At 43.1% G+C, this 22,118-nt stretch overlaps 1 protein-coding gene across 1 annotated transcript in view; it reads left to right on the top strand.

The window, feature by feature from the left end:
- CSMD2 (CUB and Sushi multiple domains 2) overlaps nt 1-22,118 on the top strand; it is a 661,886-nt gene that overhangs the window by 397,751 nt on the left and 242,017 nt on the right. The window contains exons 14-15 of the mRNA XM_065872671.1: nt 16,336-16,662; nt 20,547-20,741. Coding sequence (XP_065728743.1) covers nt 16,336-16,662; nt 20,547-20,741 — 522 coding nt within the window. The remainder of the gene's footprint in view (nt 1-16,335; nt 16,663-20,546; nt 20,742-22,118) is intronic.

Below are 22,118 nucleotides of genomic sequence, written 5' to 3'. Positions count from 1 at the left end.
GCTAATCAGATAACAGATTTTTAGTAAGTACCGCTTTCCTATTTTTGTTCTAGTTATTACTATTCATATTCGTGTTGGGGTTATTAGGTAGACAAAGCCAGCATGGTAGGGATGGGAGAGCCTCTGGTTTGGAAGACACTTGGCAACCCAGAGCCTACTAATGCAGGGTTTCATTCTTCAGCTCTCAGGCTGGTGGGGTTATAGCCAAGGGTGGCTTGGGTACTGCCTTAGTCCATTCGGGCTACTATAGTAAACTGCCACAGACTGGGTCACTTATAAACCACAGAAATGTACTGCTCACAGTTCTGGAGGCTAGAAGTCTGAGTTCAGGGTGCCAGCCTTGTTGGTAAAGGTCCTCTTCCAGGTCGCAGTCTTCTCCTTGTATCCTCACATGGCAGGAGGGGAGCAGATCTCTCTGGAGCCTCTTTTATAAAGCACTGATCCCACTCATGAGGGCTCCACCCTCATTATTTAAGGAGCTCCCAAAGGCCCCACCTACTAATACCATCAACTTTGGGCATTAGGATTTCAACATATGAATTTGGGGAAACACAAACATTCAGACCTCAGCAGGCACTGAGTGGAATGAACCTTATGTGCAGACTGTGTGGCTGCAGCTAGGAAGGATAAAGAGGCAGGGGGGGGACACATCATTTCTACAGAAATGATGCATAACAGAGTTTTCCAGGTGGAAGGGAGAGAACATTCTAGAAAGAGAAAATAGAGCAAGACCTGGCGTTAGCCTTGCACATTTGTAGGGCTGCAGTAACCTAATGTAGCTGGAATGTCAGGGAGAGTTGGGGGGTGGAAAAATAAAGATAAAAGAGCTTGGCAAGGGCCTTCAGTCTTTGAGGGTCCTTTTGTGCTCTTTTGAGAAGTTTAGGCTTTATCTTCTGTGCAACAGGGGGTCTTTATTTAAAGAGTTCCAAGCAAAGATGAAATATCATGAGAATTTGTGATTTACAAAATTCATTCTGGAGCCAATAGGTAGGATGGATCCAAAAGGAATGAGATTTAAAGACAGAAAACCAGATAGGCTATTGCAGTAGGAAGAGGGCCTCCACTTAACAGGGTGTGTTGGGGCTGTGACAAGTACAAGAGACACTGAGGAGATAGAATCAGCAGAAGTTAGTTACAGACTGGATTTGGGAGCAAGGGAAAAGAAGATATATTTCGCTTAGGCAGCTGGGTATTGTCATTCATGGAGGTAAGGAATGAAGGAGGCTTAGGAAAATAGATAAAGAGATCAATTTTGGACATGCGTTCAGGGTGCTGGTGGGATCTCCAGTAGAGATGTACATCAGACAGTTACATACCAAGTATGAATGTGTGGAAGGGTCTGGGCTACCAGTATCATTTAGGAGGCAAGGGCATAAGGAAGAGTGGTGGGAAGCGGGAAGGGGCCAAGGGAAAGCCCATAACTGGGTGACGGCAGAGCTGAATCATTCCCTGATGCCGGGGAACATTCCAGATGCAAGAGTCTAGGAGAACCGGTTTTGGGAAAAAAGACTAGATCAGTTTGGGCCATTTTTCACTTAATTTGCTCTGATAAAATCCAGACTCCTGAGTCTAAAAGATCTTTGCCGTCCTCTCCTACTCATGTCGTGTTCCTAGCTCCATGGTTCACCTTGCTTCTGCTCTATTGGCTTCCCTTCTGTCCCTCACATACACCAAGCTCGCTCCCACCTCAGGGCCTTTGCACTCACAGTTCCCTCCACCTGGAATGATCTTCCCTTAGGACAGCTGGCCACATCCCAGAAGATGCCTCCTCAGACGGGCCAACACTGACCACCTTACTGAAAGCAAGCACCCCCCCCCATTCACTCTTTTCCCTTCACTCTGTCTTATGTTCTTTGCCACCTATTAGAATGTAAACTTCATGCCAGCTGAGGACTTGATCTGTCTGGTTGGTTGCCTCCCATATCTAGATTAGTGTTTGTCGCACAGCAGATGCTCCATTAGTACTCCAGCTAGGTGGAGACATTCCAAGGCCACGCAAAGGGGCCTGCACGGGAGACAGAAAGGAAGCGTTTCAGGAATGGGGGAGGGCTCAGCTCTGTCGAATGCCCTGCTCACCTAACGCAGGGGGCCTGCGCTTTTGCCTGCCTGCGAGGTGGGGATGGAAGAAAACAAAGAAACACAAGAACTTGACACAATTCATGGCTTTTCAATCAAATTACATCAAATATGAATTGAAGAGGACATGTTCCTTGCTCAGGAAGTATGTGGACAGCATCATCCGTTTATGCCTGATGCTCCTTTTGGAATGTGTATGAGTTTCTAGAAGGCATCCTCAGTTCTCCTCAAAGAGAACCCAGCATTAACTTAATCTTGTTTATGATAAGGCTGAGCCCGGCTGGGTGACCAGTTTCAGCCTCATGCATGTGACTTTGGAAACCTCACCCAGCTTCCTCAGGCCCAAGGAAGTTAAATAATAACTCTCACCAGCTCCAGTGCCAGAGATGTTGAAAGACCTCAGATGAAAACTACTGTACTCTGAGCTTCTGAGCAGAAAGAGGTGAAAGGAATTCATTAGTGGCTTTGTAAAGCCTCTGGCTCCAGCTCAGTTCTAGCATTCATCAGCAGAGCTACCTCAGTTTACTGGTTCAGAGATGCACAGTGAACTAAGAACGATCTGAACGGGCCTCTCCTGCTTGGGTGAGCACTGCTGGAGAAAATCGCCCAACCAGGCAAATCGGTGCTGCTACAAATTCAAGGTCACCAGTCTCAATCAAGCCTGCCACAGTGCCCAGCATCCATCTGTGTTTCTTAAGTCAGTCTGATCTCCTCTTCCCCGTGGAAGCTATGCCAAGCATTCTCCACTCCCCCCACCCCATCCTGGGAACAGCGCCCCTCCTCACCTTACCCTGGAGAATGACCTTGTCTCCCACCTGGCAGACGACGTCCTCAACTTCCAAATTCCAAAGACACCAAGCCTGCAGATCATCACCATCCCCATCCTTCCTCTCACCTTCCCACCTTTAATACCAGAGATGCTCACTCACTCCTCTCTCCCATCAAAAACCAATCCCCCTGTAGCTGATGCATCCCATTTTGGCTTTAGATCAGGTACCTTCAAACACCTTTAAACTAACAGTAAGAAATGCAGTGTGGCACACACTCACACATGATTGAAACAGATTCACAAACAGTACTTACCTTTATCCCTATAGTGCACTCAGTTATTTCCCATTCTCTTCCTTTTGTTTTTGTTTTTTTTCTTTTATTGTAGCATCCAGCCCATGACCTACCACATTGCTTTCACGAAGAGTCACTGTTTCAAACATTTTCCTATAGATTCCCCCTCGCCTCCCACCTTCTCAGGAATCTATGCCTCATGTAATTCATCCTCTTTCTTCTGTCTCAGCCTCTCCCTTCTGCTACGTCCTTCCCATCCCCATTTAAATTTCCCCAGGTCCCTCTTTTCTTAAAAGTAAAACTCTTTCTTCACGCCTCCCACATCCTGCCCGTTCTTGAATACCCTCCTTCGCGACCAGACTCCTTTGACGGGGTGTCTTTCCTTGCCGTGACCACTCCTTACTTCCCAGTCCCTTCTCACCCCATCCGTTCTGACCTCTGTGTCCACCACACCTGGAAACTGCTCTCACCGAGGTCACCAATGAGCCTCCTGTTGCTAAAACCCAAAGGGTTTTACCCAGATGCTCCACTCTATTTCCGGACAGGTAGCCCTTCCCTCCTTCTGGAAACCACTCTCTTGTTTTTCCTCCTACCTTCATCTGCTTTGTCTCCATCTACCCTGCCAGCTTCTCTCCATCCTCTTGCAAAGTTCCATGCTGTCTGTTTTTTCTTTGCCAACTTGATAGCCCTATGGTTTGAAGTTTTTGTTTTCTTATAATATTGTACATTTCCCCAATCTTTATTGACCAACTTTATTCACTTGTTAGTTGCCTCTTAATTACCTTAGCCCATACTTCTATTTTGAGTGTTTATCTTTTTGTGGAATTGTAGTTCTTCATATGTTAAACATAGTACATATTTAATTGTAATATCTTGCAAATATTTCATTTGGTCCTCACTATTTACCTTTTATGGTGATATTTGAAATCCCAAAGTTTTTCATTTCTGTAACTTAAAATACTGTTTCCTTTATGATTCTAACCTTAGTATAATGCTAAGTCCTTCCCCACCTCTGAGATTATACAAATATTCCTTATATTTTCTTCTAGTACTTCTATGGTGTACTGAGTGAAACGTGGATCTAATTTCTCCATTCCAGATCCAAATGGTAGCCGTTTGTCCAAGCATCCCTTATTGATCAATCAACCTTTACCCTGCTAATTTAAAAAGCCCCCTTCATCATATACTACATTTTTGGATGTCTGTATCCTTTTCTGAACTTTCTTTTTTGGTTCCATTGATCTCTCCTTTGAAGTTGATACATTACAGATTTTATTACTGCAGCTTTATAATATGTTTTAATATCTGAGTTGGTAAGCCTCCCTGCCACTGGAGAAAATCAGCATTGTGGTTGAGAGCTTGGGCTTTGGAACCAGCTTGACTGCATTCACATCCCAGCCCCATCACTTACATGCCTTGTGACTGTGGGCACGTTACCTGAACACCCAGACTCAGCATCTGCATCTGTAAAATGGGGATAATAATAGTATCCACCTCAGAGGGCTGCTGTGAGGGTTGATGGGTTAAGACATATGATGTCTTGCAATGCCAGCTAGCACCACCTCATATGCTGCTTTTCCTTGTCTCTCTCAACAGATCAATCTTATAGTTGTTTTAAGCTCCAGAAAAAAAAAAATCAGTGTGGGCCTTGTCTGGAATTACATTAAATTTTGCCTGGAATTACGTTAAATTTATACAATGATATGAAGATAATTGTTATCTTAACAATATGAACTCATCATCCAGGAAAAAGTTTGTCTCTCATTTTTCAATTTTCTGCCTATCAATAAAGTCTTGTTGATTTTATTATATAGGTCCTGATTACTTATTGTTTTAGGGCTGAATTTGACTTGGTAGCACTTTACAAATAAGATTTTTTTACACTGTGGGTGTATTGCTGTGTGAGTAGATGAGTGTGAATATGTGTATCATGCATACTATCTTAGGGGAATATTTGTATCAAGACTAATTAAATAGCCTAGCTACTATAGCTTGCTTAAAATTTAAAAGCTGTGGCCCTAAAAATTCCTATTCCCTAGATGTTTTCCTGTCTTCTCCAGTTTTTCTCTTCACACAATTTTTGTAATTTAAAATTTCCTGGGAAATTCTCCATTTTGTGAATATTTCAATTTTATTAGTATGTTATACAGACTACTCTTTTATAATTGGCTTATCTACTTAATTTTTGTATCCTGTCTCTATGTATATATCTTCCCTCTTTACTTCTTGAGTAGACCAATAAGAAGTTTCTCTTTTGCTGGTCTCCTCAGTTAACTTTTTTCTGCTTTTATCTTTATTAAGTTTATTCTCCCTTTTCTCCTTAATTTTCTTTAGTTATTCTCTTTGTCACTTTCTTAGTATAAATGCTCATTTCACTTATTTCTTTTCTACTTAATAATGATTAAGGCTATTAATTTTCCCTCAAATACAGCTTTGGCCTAGTATCATCATCGTCATTATAAGTAGTCTGTACTGACAGCCTTTGTTTCGTCTTTAAGCTCAAGAACTTATTTAGGAAAGGGTTTATTAACTTTTCGGGTGATTAGGGGTTTTCTTCATTCTTTTATTATTTTTGTAACATCTTTATTGGAGTAAAATTGCTTTACAATGTTGTGTTAGTTTCTTCTGTATAACAAAGTGAATCAGCAGTATGTATACATATATCACCATATCCCCTCCCTCTTGCACCTCCCTCCCACCCTCCCTATCCTGCCCCTCTAGGTGGTCACAAAGCTCTAAGTTGATCTCCCTGTGCTATGCAGCTGCTTCCCACTAGCTATCTATTTTACATTTGGTAGTGTATATATGTCAGTGCTCCTCTCTCACTTCGTCCCAGCTTGCCCTTCCCTGTCCCCGTGTCCTCAGGTACAACTCTACATCTGCATCTTTATTCCTGTCCTGACCCTACATTCATCAGAACCATTTTTTTTTTAGATTCCGCATATGGTATTTGTTTTCCTCTTTCTGACTTACTTAACTCTGTATGACAGAATCTAGATCCATCCACCTCACTACAAATAACTCAATTTCATTGCTTTTTATGACTGAGTAATATTCCATTGTATATATGTGCCACGTCTTCTATACCCATTCACCTGTCGATGGACACTTAGGTTGCTTCCATGTCCTGGCTATTGTAAATAGAGCTGCAGTGAACATTGTGGTACATGTCTCTTTTTGAATTATGGTTTTCTCAGGGTATATGCCCAGTAGTCGGATTGCTGGGGCATATGGTAGTTCTATTTTTAGTTTTTTAAGGAACCAGCATACTGTTCTCCATAGTGATTGTATTAACTTACATTCCCGCCAACAGTGCAAGAGGGTTCCCTTTCCTCCACACCCTCTCCAGCATTTATTGTTTGTAGATTTTTTGATGATGGCCATTCTGACTGGTGTGAGGTGATACCTCATTGTAGTTCTGATTTGCATTTCTCTAATGATTAGTGATGTTGAGCATCCTTTCATGTGTTTGTTGGCAATCTGTATATCTTCTTTGGAGAAAAGTCTATCTAGTCTTCTGCCATTTTTGGATTGGATTGTTATTTTGATACTGAGCTGCATGAACTGCTTGTATATTTTGGAGATTAATCCTTCGTCAGTTTTTTGCATATTTGCAAATATGTTCTCCCATTCTGAGGATTGTCTTTTTGTCTTGTTTATGGTTTCCTTTGCTGTGCAAAAGCTTTGAAGTTTCATTAGGTCCCATTTGTTTATTTTTGCTTTTATTTCCATTTCTCTAGGAGGTGAATCAAAAGGGATCTTGCTGTGATTTATGTCATAAAGTGTTCTGCCTATGTTTTCCCCTAAGAGTTTTATAGTGTCTAACCTTACTTTTAGGTCTTTAATCCATTTTGAGTTTATTTTTGTGTATGGTGTTAGGGAGTGTTCCTAATTTCATTCTTTTACATGTAGCTGTCCAATTTTCCAAGCACCACTTATTGAAGAGGCTGTCTTTTCTCCACTGTATATTCTTGCCTCCTTTATCAAAAATAAGGTGACCATATGTGCGTGGGTTTATCTCTGGGCTTTCTATCCTGTTCCATTGCTCTATGTTTCTGTTTTTGTGCCACTACCATACTGTCTTGGTTACTGTAGTTTGTAGTATAGTCTGAAGTCGGGGAGGCTGATTCCTCCAGCTCCATTTTTCTTTCTCAAGATTGCTTTGGCTACTTGGGGTCTTTTGTGTTTCCATACAAATTGTGAAATTTTTTGTTCTAGTTCCGTGAAAAATGCCATTGGTAGTTTGATAGGGATTGCATTGAATCTGTAGATTGCTTTGGGTAGTATAGTCATTTTCACAATGTTGATTCTTCCAATCCAAGAACATGGTATATCTCTCCATCTGTTTGTATCATCTTTAATTTCTTTCATCAGTGTCTTATAGTTTTCTGCATACAGGTCTTTCATCTCCTTAGGTAGGTTTACTCCTGGGTATTTTATTCTTTTTGTTGCAATGGTAAATGGGAGTGTTTCCTTAACTTCACTTTCAGATTTTTCATCATTAGTGTGTAGGGATGCAAGAGACTTCTGTGCATTAATTTTGTATCCTGCTACTTTACCAAATTCATTGATTAGGTCTAGTAGTTATCTGGTAGCCTCTTTAGGATTCTCTATGTATAGTATCATGTCATCTGCAAACAGTGACAATTTTACGTCTTCTTTTCTGATTTGGATTCCTTTTATTTCTTTTTCTTCTCTGACTGCTGTGGCTAAAACTTCCAAAACTATGTTGAATAATAGTGGTGAGAGTGGGCAACCTTGTGTTGTTCCTGATCTTAGTGGACATGGTTTCAGTTTTTCACCATTGAGAACGATGTTGGCTGTGGGTTTGTCATATATGGCCTTTATTATGTTGAGGTAAGTTCCCTCTATGCCTACTTTCTTGAGAGTTTTTATCATATATGGGTGTTGAATTTTGTTGAAAGCTTTTTCTTCATCTATTGAGATTATCATATGGTTTTTCCCCTTCAGTTTGCTAATATGGTGTATCACAATGATTGATTTGCGTGTACTGAAGAATCCTTGCATTTCTGTGATAAACCCCACTTGATCATGGTGTATGATCCATTTAATGTGCCGTTGTATTCTGTTTGCTAGTATTTTGTTGAGGATTTTTGCATCTACGTTCATCAGTGATATTGACCTGTAGTTATCTTTCTTTGTGACATGCTTGTCTGGTTTTGGTATCAGGGTGGTGGTGGCCTCGTAGAATTATTTGGGAGTGTTCCTCCCTCTGCTGTATTTTGGAAGAGTTTGAGAAGGATAGGTGTTAGCTCTTCTCTAAATGTTTGATAGAGTTCATCTGTGAAGCCATCTGGTCCTGGGCGTTTGTTTGTTGGAAGATTTTTAATCACAGTTTCAATTTCAGTGCTTGTGATTTGTCTGTTTATATTTTCTATTTCTTCCTGGTTCAGTCTCGGAAGGTTGTGCTTTTCTAAGAATTTGTCCATTTCTTCCAGGTTGTCCATTTTATTGGCATAGAGTTGCCTGTAGTAATCTCTAATGATCCTTTGTATTTCTGCAGTGTCAGTTGTTACCTCTCCGTTTTCATTTCTAATTTTATGGATTTGAATCCTCTCCCTCTTTTTCTTGATGAGTCTGGCTAATGGTTTATCAATTTTGTTTATCTTCTCAAAGAACCAGCTTTTAGTTCTTGATCTTTGCTATTGTTTCCTTTATTTCTTTTTCATTTATTTCTGATCTGATCTCTATGATTTCTTTCTTTCCACTAACTTTGGGGTTTTTTTGTTCTTTCTCTAATTGCTTTAGGTGTAAGGTTAGGTTGTTTATTTGAGATGTTTCTTTTTTCTTGAGGTAGGATCGTATTGCTATAAACTTCCCTCTTGGAATTGCTTTTGCTACGTCCCATAGGTTTTGGGTCGTTGTGTTTTCATTGTCATTTGTTTCTAGGTATTTTTTAATTTCCTCTTTGATTTCTTCAATGATCTCTTGGTTATTTAGTAGTGTATTCTTTAGCCTCCATGTGTTTGTATTTCTTACAATTTTTTTCCTTTAATTGATATCTAGTCTCATAGCATGTGTTCAGAAAAGATACTTGCTATGATTTCAATTTTCTTCAATTTACCAAGGCTTGATTTGTGACCCAAGATATGATCTATCCTGGAGAATGTTCCATGAGCACTTGAGAAAAATGTGTATTCTGTTGTTTTTGTTTGGAATGTCCTATAAATATCGATTAAGTCCATCTTGTTTAATGTGTCATTTAAAGCTTGTGTTTCCTTATTTATTTTCATTTTGGTTGATCTGTCCGTTGGTGAAAGTGGGGTGTTCAAGTCCCCTACTATGATTGTGTTACTGTTGATTTCCCCTTTTATGGCTGTTAGCATTTGCCTTATGTATTGAGGTACTCCTATGTTGGGGGCATAAATATTTACAATTGCTATATCTTCTTCTTTTATTGATCCCTTGATCATTATGTAGTGTCCTTTGTCTCTTGTAATAGTCTTTATTTTAAAGTCTATTTTGTCTGATATGAGAATTGTTGCTCAAGCTTTCTTTTGATTTCCATTTGTATGGAATATCTTTTTCCATCTCCTCATTTTCAGTCTGTATGTGTCCCTAGGTCTAAAGTGGGTCTCTTGTAGACAGCATATATACAGGCCTTGTTTTTGTATCCATCCAGCCAGTCTATGTCTTTTGGTGGGAGCATGTAATCCATTTACATTTAACATAATTATCGATATGTATGTTCCTATTATCATTTTCTTAATTGTTTTGAGTTTGTTATTGTAGGTCTTTTCCTTCTCTTGTGTGTCCTGCCTAGAGAAGTTCCTTTAGCATTTGTTGTAAAGCTGGTTTGGTGGTGCTGAATTCTCTTAGCTTTTGCTTGTCTGTAAAGGTTTTAATTTCTCTGTCAAATCTAAATGAGATCCTTGCTAGGTAGAGTAATTTGGTTGTAGGTTTTTCTCTTTCATCACTTTAAATATGTTCTGCCACTCCCTTCTGGCTTGCAGAGTTTCTGCTGAAAGATCAGCTGTTAACCTTATGGGGATTCCCTTTTATGTTATGTATTTCTTTTCCCTTACTGCTTTTAATATTTTTTCTTTGTATTTAATTTTTGATAGTTTGATTAATATGTGTCTTGGCGTGTTTCTCCTTGGATTTATCCTGTATGGGACTCTCTGCACTTCCTAGACTTGATTGTCTATTTCCTTTCCCATATTAGGGAAGTTTTCAACTATAATCTCTTCAAATGTTTTCTCAGTCCTTTTTTTCTCCTCTTCTTCTGGGATCCCTATAATTTGAATGTTGGTGCATTTAATGTTGTCCCAGAGGTCTCTGAGACTGTCCTCAATTCTTTTCATTCTTTATTGTGCTCTGTGGTAGTTATTTCCACTATTTTATCTTCCAGGTCACTTATCCGTTCTTCTGCCTCAGTTATTCTGCTATTGATTCCTTCTAGAGAATTTTTAATTTCATTTATTGTGTTGTTCATCATTGTTTGTTTGCTCTTTAGTTCTTCTAGGTCCTTGTTAAACGTTTCTTGTATTTTCTCCATTCTGATTCCAAGATTTTGGATCATCTTTACTATCATTGCTCTGAAATCTTTTTCAGGTAGACTGGCTATTTCCTCTTCATTTGTTTGGTCTGGTGGGTTTTTACCTTGCTCCTGCATCTGTTGCATAGTTCTCTGTCTTCTCATTTTGTTTAACTTACTGTGTTTGGCATCTCCTTTTCGCAGGCTGCAGGTTCATAGTCATTCTTTTATTATTGATTTGTAGTTTAGTTGCACTGTGAATAGAAAATGTGTCCCAACAGTTTTTGCTTTGTGGAGGAGTTTATGGAGAATTCGTTGTAGCCCAATATAGGGTCCATTTCTGTAATATTCCAAGTGCACTTGTGAAGAAGGTGCTGTTCCTTGTTTGAAGGTTACAGAGTTTCATATAACATATACACACTCATAGTATTTTACAGATCCACTTCATTTACTTTTGACTTCAGATTATTATATTTTTCTCCAACACTTATGTTTTTCGGAGTTTTTAGATTTTATTTATTTATTTTTGGCTGCATTGGGTCCTCGTTGTTGCATGTGGGCTTTCTCTAGTTGCGGCGAGCTGGGGCTACTCTTCGTTTTAGTGCATGGACTTCTCATTTTGGTGGCTTCTTTTGTTGCAGAGCATGGGCTCTAGGTGCACGGGCTTCAGTAGTAGTGGCTCACGGGCTCTAGAGCACAAGCTTAGTAGTTGTGGTGCATGGGCTTAGTTGCTCCGCGGCATGTGGGATCTTCCTGGACCAGGGCTCAAACCCGTGTCCCCTGCATTGGCAGGTGAATTCTTAACCACTGTGCTAAAATTAGTTTATTTTGTCTGTTTCAGTGTTTTGGGGCCAAATGTATCATAACTGTCATATCTTCATTTTGGAATGTGCACGTCATCCAGTTTTTAAATGTCATCTTTGGATTTGAGATTTTGTTTTGTCTCATTGGGTCCCTAGTAACTGAATTATCATTTTGAAAGCACTAAAACTAGCAGTGACAACGCCTGAGGAAAAGATAGTAAAAGAGGGTTTTTCAACAAAACTTTTATTTCTTACTCAAGGTCATATTGAATAATAATCCAATATTATACACTGTAATGATACATCCGTTTGGTAATGAGGTTTCCACTTTTATTATTTTTCAAAAGTCTGAACCATTTAAAGGCTTATCCGAGGTCAAGATCCATGAGCACAATGTGGTAAGAGCTTCCAAAGGGAGAGGGTACCTCATCTTTCTCTTTTACCTGGGTGATTGATAGTGATGAGATCCAATCACAATACGTTTTGTTATCCTCACTTGGGACACGGCGAAGCAAATTCTATTCTCCAACAGAAACATTCTACTGTAATATGTAAACCTAATTTTCCAGAGTGAGAGAGGTTAGACCTTTGTTGGACAATGCACACTCCCTTTTCCTGCCCTCATTGTAACAAGTCTGAATTATATCTTGGGATAGAAAACTGCTTTACAGGGCCACATTTCTGTTCTATTAGTGTCAGTTTATCAGCTCCATCTCTTTCCAGGTGCAAGAGGAAATGTCTCTTGGTAGCAGTCCAGAGGACTCTTGTACTGAAAAAAAAAGAATCCTCAAGAGTCTGGTGTGATATTATAACATCCAAGGATCTGATATTAGTATTAAAACTCCTTTTTTTTTTGTGGTTTGCATTTGCCTTCACCAGTAGCTCTCAAACCCTGGCTGCACACTGGGATCACCTGGAAGCTTTTAGAACCTCTGATGCCCTGGGTGTACTCCACCAAATAAATAGGAATCTTTGGGGCCTGGGCATTGGTAAATTGTAACACTCTTCTAATCTGAAGTCTGAGCTATCTTGGCCCATTGCCTTATTCTTGACTATTCTGAGTCACTTTAAGTTGTGTGTCTTTTCCCAAAATGAGGGTTATATTTTTCTAAGACAGATAAACCTGTAGACATTTGCTATCATAAATGATGTTTTGTCTTCTTCCCCCTTTTTTAGCATCCTACTTTATGTTTCCCCTCTTTTTGATTCCTTGTTGTTTCCTTTGAATTCCACTTTTTTTCTAAATTGACTGCTTTGCTTTTTCCCCTTTGGTAATTTTGAAGATAAGCTACTTTATAGTCTATTACTAATTATACTTAACATATTTAAAGACACACTCTAACCTATATTTCTCTAATTAACCACAGAAACTATAGAATAGAGTTTCTTACAAAATGAGGAAATGAGCATATCTCCTTGCTTCAACTTTATACTTTACATCAGAATAATCTGCAATATTTTACCCTGGGATTTAGGCAGGAGAGATATCTTTTATCTTCTCTTCCAACAAATATTTGTTACACTTGCAGTCTGTTTTCTAACTATGTTTACAGCAATTATTCAGATTCTTTACTATATTGTTTATTTGCTTATCACCAATCTTTTTTCATTTTTTATTAAACATAACTTTCTCATACTTGAGTTATGCATTTTGATTCATCTCTTGGTTGGATTGATAACATCTTGAAGTATTTTTTTTAGTGTTGTATGGATAATATACTTTTTGAGGTCTTTGGTACTGGAAGCGGTTTCTGTCATCTTTGTTCTTTGACAATTTGGCTGGGTCATACTCTTTTCTACTCTAAATCATTTAGGGACAGATCTGTACTGTGTCTAAGAGACATACGCTGAGGATCACAGCATAGTATTTTTTCCATGTTTCCAGAGCTAACACAGATTTTGGTCAGTTCTTTTGGTTGGGGCTTGGAACGGGATGGGGATGTGAGGCACGCGTATCCATGTCACCATCTCTTCAGATGGTATCAACCATTAAATGCTCATTGATTCATTCAGCAATTATTGATTGAGCACCAACAATGTACCAGGCATTGTGGGAGCCATAGGGATTCAGAGAAATCAAACAGACAAGATTTCTGCCCTCGTGGAGTACATGTGTGTGTGCTGGGGAGAGGGAGGGACAGACCATAAACAAGCCAGTGAACAAGGTAATTTTAGAGAGTGATAGGTAGATCTGCCATGTATAGCTGCTCAAAATGTTGCCCCTGGAGCTTTACAACATGGCAACTCTGGATAAAGGGTATAAAGAAAACAATGTGACAGCGTGATGGAGTCGGGGTGGGGACTCAGGTGATGTTAATTGAATGCTCTGCAGCAAATCCATTTGTTCTCATGCTTTCAGTGCCTTTGAAATCATAGAGCTTTTCTTTGTCTTTGGTCCGCCTTGGTGTTGTTCTGCTGGTAGACAGGCCATGTGGTTTTTCCCCTTCTGTCTTCAAGGTAGTGGTCTCTGTTGGTTTCACATTCCTCATTATTTGTATTATGCTCCCAGCTGGACTACCACGAAGCCATAGATGGGATAGCTGTGTGGGGGCATCTGTGTCCAGCCTAGAACCTCCAGTTCAGGGCTGTTATAATGCTTGGGGTTAACAGATGACTCTTTAACAGATTCTAAGAACACCCCCAAGGACTCCACTATTAGACTTTTTGAGCAGGACTGTTCTCATGCTGGGAGACGGTGTTGCTGGGTGGCTAAGGGCTTGGCCCGTGGAGTCAGGTGGATGTGAATTTGCATGGATTTGCGTGGATTTGAACTTGCTGCTAACATCTACTGGCCGCGCAGCCCTAGCAAGCTACTTAATCTCTGTGTGCCGCAGTGTCTTCATTTTTAAATGGGGTTAATAACAGTACCTGCCTCGTGCCGTGTTTGTGACAGTTAAATTGAGTAACTGATGAAAGTGCTCAGAACAGTGCCTGTACTTAGTAAATGCCCAATAATATACAATTGTAATTACTAGTAACTATACCTTGTGTTGCCTAAAAGCTTTTTCATGTCCTTCTCTCCCCTTGACTCAAACTTTCAATACTTATAAAATACAGAGATTATAGGGATGAGACTGATTGTGTCCTCGGGACCAGGTTCACTTCGCTGAATTTGATGGGAGGGCTTTGAGTAGCAGGTTGAAAAAGTAATACCTAATGCAGAAAAGGGGAAGGTGGGGGTAGAGCCAGGCAGAGGAAAGAGACACTCAGCGGGAGGAATCACCAATCCCTTTGTTTTGTGTTCTTATTTTTTTCTTTTGCAAACATGATTTTATTATTATTTTTCACCTTAGCTTCATTATAATTAATAAGTCAAATAGTATACTTTAATTTCAATATAATTAATACCAAACATCACTCTAAATGTTAGAAAGGCACTTAAATGTTTGTCCATACTCGTTTCTACCTTCTTTACACTTTTATATATTAAAAAATGTTTCAATGAGCCTATATCATTTTTGCAGTCAGAAAAATTAAATATTGCTTTCATTTTGAAAAACTATCACCCCCAAACCTTTTACTCTAATACAATTTTTATTTGGGGGCTCATGTCCAGTCTTTACCCATATGTAAGTAAATATTTAATAGCTCTAATCCAAAGCATGCATATAATTCTATGAGGCACAGTTTTACTTTAAAATGTTTAACATTCTTCTTTCTACAGGGTCATATTTATCACTTTAATGACTGTGTTCAAACCGCACCACATTAAAGGCTATAATTTACCTCGCATTATTGGGCTGGCATGTAGGTTGTTCACAGTTTTTCCTCTGTAATAAAATTATGTCCCTGTAAACATCTTTGTCCACGTGGCTCTTTTTCTTTTGAATTAATCCCTAGCGATCACTGAGTCAGAATATTTGTAGAGTGTTGTGGCTGCTGGTGAGAATGCATACACTCCCTCCCAAAAGGATTATAGCAACTGGCCATAAATACGTATGAGTTTTCATGAAGCCTCAACGGTATGGGTTGTTTATTTTTATTTTTTTTCTAGTGAAATGGACTGTGTTTTCATATTAATCCTATTTGCTCTCGTATGAATCCCCTGAGCACACTGTTTGGTCATCTTGGTGACGTTCTTATACAATTATAAAAGCTCTAATTCAATATTGATAGCTGTCCTTTGGCATCTGTGTTGCAATTTTTTTTCATTCTGTTATTTTTCTTTTTAATTTTGGTTTAGTGTTTGTTTGTTTTTCCATTTACAGCACTTTGCTACGCCTCAGCCTTGTTCCAGGGTCTGTTAGTTACTGGCATGGAAAGGGTTGAAAATAAAGATTTTCAGAAGATCCTTGGAATGCGTGCAGGGCCTCAAGATAAGGCACTGTCACCTCTCTCCCCCAGTTTCTTCCAAAGCTTTGGGCTCTGAAAGATGGTGCCTACCTAGCGCCTCCTTAGCAGAGTTTTGTAGCTTCGAGGCTGGCAGAATCCCCAGGGGCACGCCTATCATTTCCCCACTAAAAATGTTTAAAAGATAGAAATGGACTTGGAATATCTCCACCCTGGTTACCACCCAGGGGACCACCACCAGCTAAAAGGAGCCAGGCACTGGGACTACATTTAAGCTTGAATGGTGGGTTTTTTTCCCCAACGCAAGGGACCGAGAAGCATGCAGACCCTACCTGGGGTGGGCTCACCGAAACGGAGAGAGGGCCAGGAGAAGACCAGCTCCACCTTGTCTGTGGTTTGCCAGAGGGACCCTTCCCAACACCACGTGTGGCATGGAACCCAGCATGTCTCCCACCTAGAGCTCAGAGCCCAGCCAGTCTAGCCCAACCCTTGTGTCACCCTTTCTCTCTATTGCTCTTAGACTAAGAAATGCTCCCCCGCCAGGCCTCAGTGGCCCAGGCACAATACCAGGGATGCTCACTGACCTCCACGGCTCTTCTCTTGCAGTTTCCTGCTTCTTCAACTTCACCAGCCCCTCTGGGGTCGTCCTGTCACCTAACTACCCGGAAGACTACGGCAACCACCTCCACTGCGTCTGGCTTATCCTCGCGCGGCCCGAGAGCCGTATCCACCTGGCCTTCAATGACATTGATGTGGAGCCTCAGTTTGACTTCCTGGTCATCAAGGACGGGGCCACGGCTGAGGCCCCAGTCCTGGGCACCTTCTCGGGAAACCAACTCCCTTCCTCCATCACAAGCAGTGGCCACGTGGCCCGTCTTGAGTTCCAGACCGACCACTCCACGGGGAAGAGGGGCTTCAACATCACCTTTACTAGTGAGTCCACCCTGTGTCCTCAGCTGACCATCCCTCTGGGGATGTCCAGTGGAGGGGGCTCCAGCAGAGGAGTGTTGATGTGGGTGGACCAGTTCCAAAAGCCTTGCGAGGCTGCAGAGCCAGGCATGGGGCTCCAGCATGAAGGGAAAAGCGGAAAGAGTTCTTTTCTGTGGCGTCACTTGCTCTTGAGCATTTATTTCCTCTGGATGTACCATATAATGTGAAAGGAGCCTGGGGCCTCATTTCTCCCTCCCACCCTCCCCCTCCTAGAAGGCCCAGCTAGAACCAGGAAGGGCCCAAGGGAGAGCAAGCCTTCCCCATCCTCTTCTAGCTACCGACGCCTCTCTGATGTGCTCCCCCAAGTCCTTGGACGCCTACTCACTGCCAACTTCGTGTATTCCCCGTGGGGCTGCTCACACTTTGCCAGTTCCTATTCCCATAGGCAAACCAGAAACAGAAATCTAGAGCAGTGTTTCTGTTTGGCTCTGAGACTCATTAGAGCCAACTCTTGGGGCATTTCCTCATGGCCCCTCTCAGGCCCACAGTCCCAAAGTTGTCACCTCCAGTTTTAGCCCTTGGCCCCTTCTCTAGAAGCAAACTGAAGCTCAGCAGTGATTACTGTCGTTTCTGTGTCTCGGGGGTTGGGCGGGGCAGAAGCTTGGAGAGTAGAAACAGCAAGCGGCAAAGGTAGCGAGAGGTGCTGTTCAGGGCGGAACCAGCTACAGACCCGGTGAACTTGGCCGATGGCAAATCTTCAGAGCCGGCTGAGGCTGGGTCCGTCTGAGCAAATTAACCAGATCCTTTCCCAGAGGCTGTTTGTGAAATGCAAGTCCCCAGTTCAAGCTCCGCCCCACGCACACAGCACACACGCAGTGCTTGTCCCTCCAGCACTTTCTGATAGAACTGATCTCCGCCCAGCCCCCCTCCCACCCTCGGCAGAGAGGTCTTGCTTCCTTGTCCCATCTGTCCCCAGGATCTAGTTGAGCTGAAGACAATAAGTGCCAAACAGGGGTCATTGGGGACCCCAGATTCCAAGCTAAAGCCCTCAACACCTTCTTCGGGATGCCAGACTTGATAGAAACAATCCATCTTCCCAGGGATGCCTCCTCCCGGGCACTCCTCTTTCCATCATTTGTGGGCAGGAGGAAGCAGAGCCCAGTTCTGTCTTCCCTAATCTTCCCAGTCTAGCACTGCAGCACTGGCTTTTAGTTTATCTGTCCTCATCCCTACTTTCCCATGAGGTCATGAGCTCTGGAAAGATGGGGGTATGTATTATTTATCTTTCTATGCCCTCTGCCCGGTTCAGGGTCTGGTACATGGTGAGGACCAGTAAATATTTATTGAATGGAAAGATCCATGAATGGCTAAATGCTCTTCCTCCTGATGGGAGTGGGAAAAAGAAGGGTGAGAGCTGTCCCAGGGAAGCCCACTTATCCAGGATGGGGAGGGCCGAGGACTCTACAGGTTCAAAGCAGGTGTGGATACACCGATGGAGGACCTGGGTCAGAAACAAATACTCATAGTCTCCGAGGAAAACCATATCCTAGTAGGTTCCCACTTTCCAGGAGAGGAGCAAATGCCAAATCCTCAGGAGGAAGAGGCAGAAAGCAGCAAACCCGACCTGATGATCAAGCTCTTACCCAGCATCCCTCTCGAAGGTTCCTCCACCATTGTAAAAATGATACACATCCAATACGCCAGCAATCAAAAAACAGGGGCAGGCCCAGGAAGAAATGCTGACTACAACCCTAGATCCCCCCACCCAGAGATGATTCTTGCCAATATTTGGTGAACACTCTTACAGACATTACAGGTAATTTTCTGTGCATTAATACAGATAGAGTGGGATGGATAGGTAGCAATAACTTTTAAAAATCTGAGCCCCATCCTAGACCTGATGAATCAAAATCTCTAAGGAGTGAGGCCCTAGAATCTACTTTTTTACAGGCTTCTGGGGTGATTCTGATGTAGCTAGTGAACCACAGTCCACGGGCAAGTGTTTGGGAACTAGTGTAGTCTCCCCCGCAGGACGTGCATCTCCTCAGTCACGTCCCAACTGACGATTGTCTGGGAAGAGCTGGAATTTGCCCAATGTCAGGGAGCTGGCATCCCCCCGCCCCCAAGACAGCTCTCTCCACAGTTAAAGAACACTCGGGGCTTCCCCTCACGATGACCTGAAATCTGTGTCCCTGTAACAAGGCTCAGGGATCCTGTTTCCACCTCCAGAGCTCCTTGGAGGAAACCTTCTTCCATCTGAGTATTTTGGACAAAGATGAGAGTAGCTGCTGTTTACTCAGCACCTACTGTGGGGGCATCCTGCGGGCATCACTGCCAACCCCACAACAGAAACTTCCTAAGCTAAGGTCTGTCCCCTTTCACTTGCCAGGAAACAGATTGAAAAGGTACACAGGTAGAACTGGGCAGTGTTTAAATCCTTGACTTAGAGCATTTGCTTCAAGGTATTGGAAATAGCTGCATATCCCTGCTCAGTGTGTGTGTGTGTGTGTGTGTGTGTGTGTGTGTGTGTGTGTGTGTGTGTCTATGTGACTGACAGGGTTTTGAATAGACAAACACCTGGACTTATGGGCCCCAAGTGCCACTTTTCTTCCCACCCCATGTTTCTAAATGTGAGGGCAAGCTCATGGTCATAAGTTCCTAATGAGGCAAGGTTGGGAGACTGATGTCTAGGCTGACTTAAGATTGCATCTCAGAGGGAAGGGGGTCAGGGCTCAGCTGGCATCATTCAGATCGTCTCTGTGTCAGATGCTCCCTCAGCCCAGCTTCAGTAGGAAGGATCACCAGGTTTGCTTCCAGCAAGATGACCTGACAGCCTCCAGGGCTGCTTCTGTTTCTGACTGTGCAAGTGTTTCGGTCACTAGGGAATCTCAGAGGCCTCTAAAGTGGCCCATGCCCTTGCAGCCGGTGGAGCCTGGTCTCCACTGGGAAGCCACCGTCCTTAAAACAGCAGGGATGCAAATAGGGCGTGGCCTCAGACTCGAGTGTGAGAACTGGGCACCCCTGTTGGAGGAAGGTTGGGAACAGGAAGAAGGAGGGAGCACAGACTTAAGGGGCACTGACCACCCGTCAGGTGCTTACCAAGCATTCACCACTTGCAAATTCAAATCACCTTTCATGTTATTCCTATCTCAGAACGGCCCATTTTATAGGTTAGGAAACAGAGGCTCAGCAAGATTACATAAGTTGCCCAGAACCATGTAACTAATAAGAGGCAGAGCTTGATTAAACCCACAAATGTTCTGACTCTTTCCTCCCGCCCCCCACCCCCCCCCACCACCATGGTATTAGCAATTGTCTGGGCAGAGTGAGAGGTGGCCTGACAAGGGGCGAGGAAATGAAGGGAATGGCTTCAGACAGGGTTAATTCCAGGGCACCTACTTTATGGTGCTTGGTATCTATTAGTGTCACAGGATTTAGAGCCCGGTTTTCCTGCAACATAAATGATCCCATAGCTGTCTGAAGGTGGGGACGCATGGAATGGATTTGACATTAAGGACACAGATCTGCTCCTTAACCGTGTTGAGCGTCAGTTTCCTCATTTGTAAACTGGGGTAATAATACCTACGTCACAGAATCATTATTTGGTGTAAATGAGCCAACAGGAGAAACAGCCCCGCTGTCTGATCTATAAATGTGCTTTAGAAAGAAGTTGGATTCGGTGCTCAGGAAGGCAGGAGATAAGTTTAACAAGTACCTTCTTTGTGCCCAGTGTGGTTCTAGGGTATGTAGCTCTCCCCCCAGCATGCCAGGCTCTTGGGGAAGTGGGGGAGGTCTAGGATAGACCACGATAATGAAGCTTATTTTCTTTGGGGGTCCATCTGCACGCCAGCTCTGTCTAATCCCATCCTTGACCCGTATCCACACAGCTTTTCGACACAATGAGTGTCCAGATCCGGGCGTTCCAGTAAACGGCAAACGGTTTGGTGACAGCCTCCAGCTGGGAAGCTCCATCTCCTTCCTCTGCGATGAAGGCTTCCTCGGGACTCAGGGTTCAGAGACCATCACCTGCATCCTGAAGGAGGGCAGCGTGGTCTGGAACAGTGCCGTGCTGCGGTGTGAAGGTGCGTGCCTGCCGGGCCGGGGGCTGGGGCTGTCAGCCAGAGAGGCTGAGGAGGGGGACCAAGTGGCCCAAACCCCAGTCGTCCTCTCCTCCCAGGACATGGGACCACCCTCTCACCCTCACCCCGGAATGGCCGGGGCTTTACAGAACCACAATGCACAGAAATTTGAATTATAACCAGAGATTAAACAGGAGAAATGCTGGTTCTAGACTGTCAGGCATCAAAAACACTCTTCTTTCAACTGGGAATGCTCTCAGTATCACAGCCATTAGGAGCCCCACTCCCAGCTCCTGCACAGGGGAGCTCCATCAGCCTGAAGCTGTGTTGGCAGAGCTGTGAGTTTGCGTGTCTTTCAAGCTGCCTGCCACTCTTTCCTTCTCCACATGCTAATTTCCCCCAATTCCCTGGGACATCTCCCAGGCTTGGCCTTGCTGTCCCTGTTAAATGCTGCCTTGATAATCCTTGCAGTGAATCTCCAGGAGACTGGGGCAGACCAGCCAGAAAAAAGACACAGCTTGAAGCAAGCACAGGGGTTGTTATGGTGTCTCCTCGGTCCTGCCTTGCCACGCAGACAGGTTTTGACTCAGTTTCAGAGGCTAGCCATCTGGTCCCCCCAACTGCAGGCATGGAAAACACAAATTAAGCTTCTTAAGGGCAGGAATTATGTAAAACTTGTGCACCAAGCACAATGCCTGGCACAGAATAGGCCCTCGATAAATACTTGTGAATAATGGGTGAAAAGTGAGTCTCCCACAGACCCCTTGAAGGCAGTGACAGTGGAGGCAAGGGCTGCAGTTCCCCGCTTCTGGGACCCAGAAAGCGCCTTCCTCTTACCTCGCGTGATGGATAGAGGGTAGTGACCTAAGGGACCTCTCCATACGCAGTCCCCAGACCCAAATCCAAGCACCCCGGCCAGCAAGGGGAAAGGACAGGAGAGCAGGGCAGCGAGGGAGGTGTGCCTCGGGGCGACCGCTGCCCCAGAGCTGACAGGCAGGGGGAGCGGGGAGGAGAGACCACCAAGGGCACAGGGTCCAAGGCAGAGAGGGTGGCGTCAAGGTGGGCCGTTGAGTCAGAGGGACCTGGGCTGGAATCCTGGCGAGTCGCCTTTTTCCCTCTGAGCCTCTGGTTTGTTTGTTTTTCTTCAGCTAAAAAACAAGTGGGGAGATGATAATAAGATGCACATGTAAAGGGCACTTCCTGGCAGAGAGCGAGTTCCTAGCATAAGTGTTAGCCATGCTCTTGCTGGTGTGTAAGCTCCGTGAGGTTAGGGAATCTTCCTTGGGCTCGTATCCCCACAGCTGGCATATTGCTTGATGCCTGCTAGATGCTCAGTCAATACTGGTTGATCAATCACCAAATGAATGAATGAATGAATGA

This window comes from Phocoena phocoena, chromosome 1, assembly GCF_963924675.1.
Source record: "Phocoena phocoena chromosome 1, mPhoPho1.1, whole genome shotgun sequence".
NCBI classification, from domain to species: domain Eukaryota; kingdom Metazoa; phylum Chordata; class Mammalia; order Artiodactyla; family Phocoenidae; genus Phocoena; species Phocoena phocoena.
The sequence above is the reverse complement of the archived record's forward strand: the minus strand, read 5'-3'. Positions and strand labels throughout refer to the sequence as shown.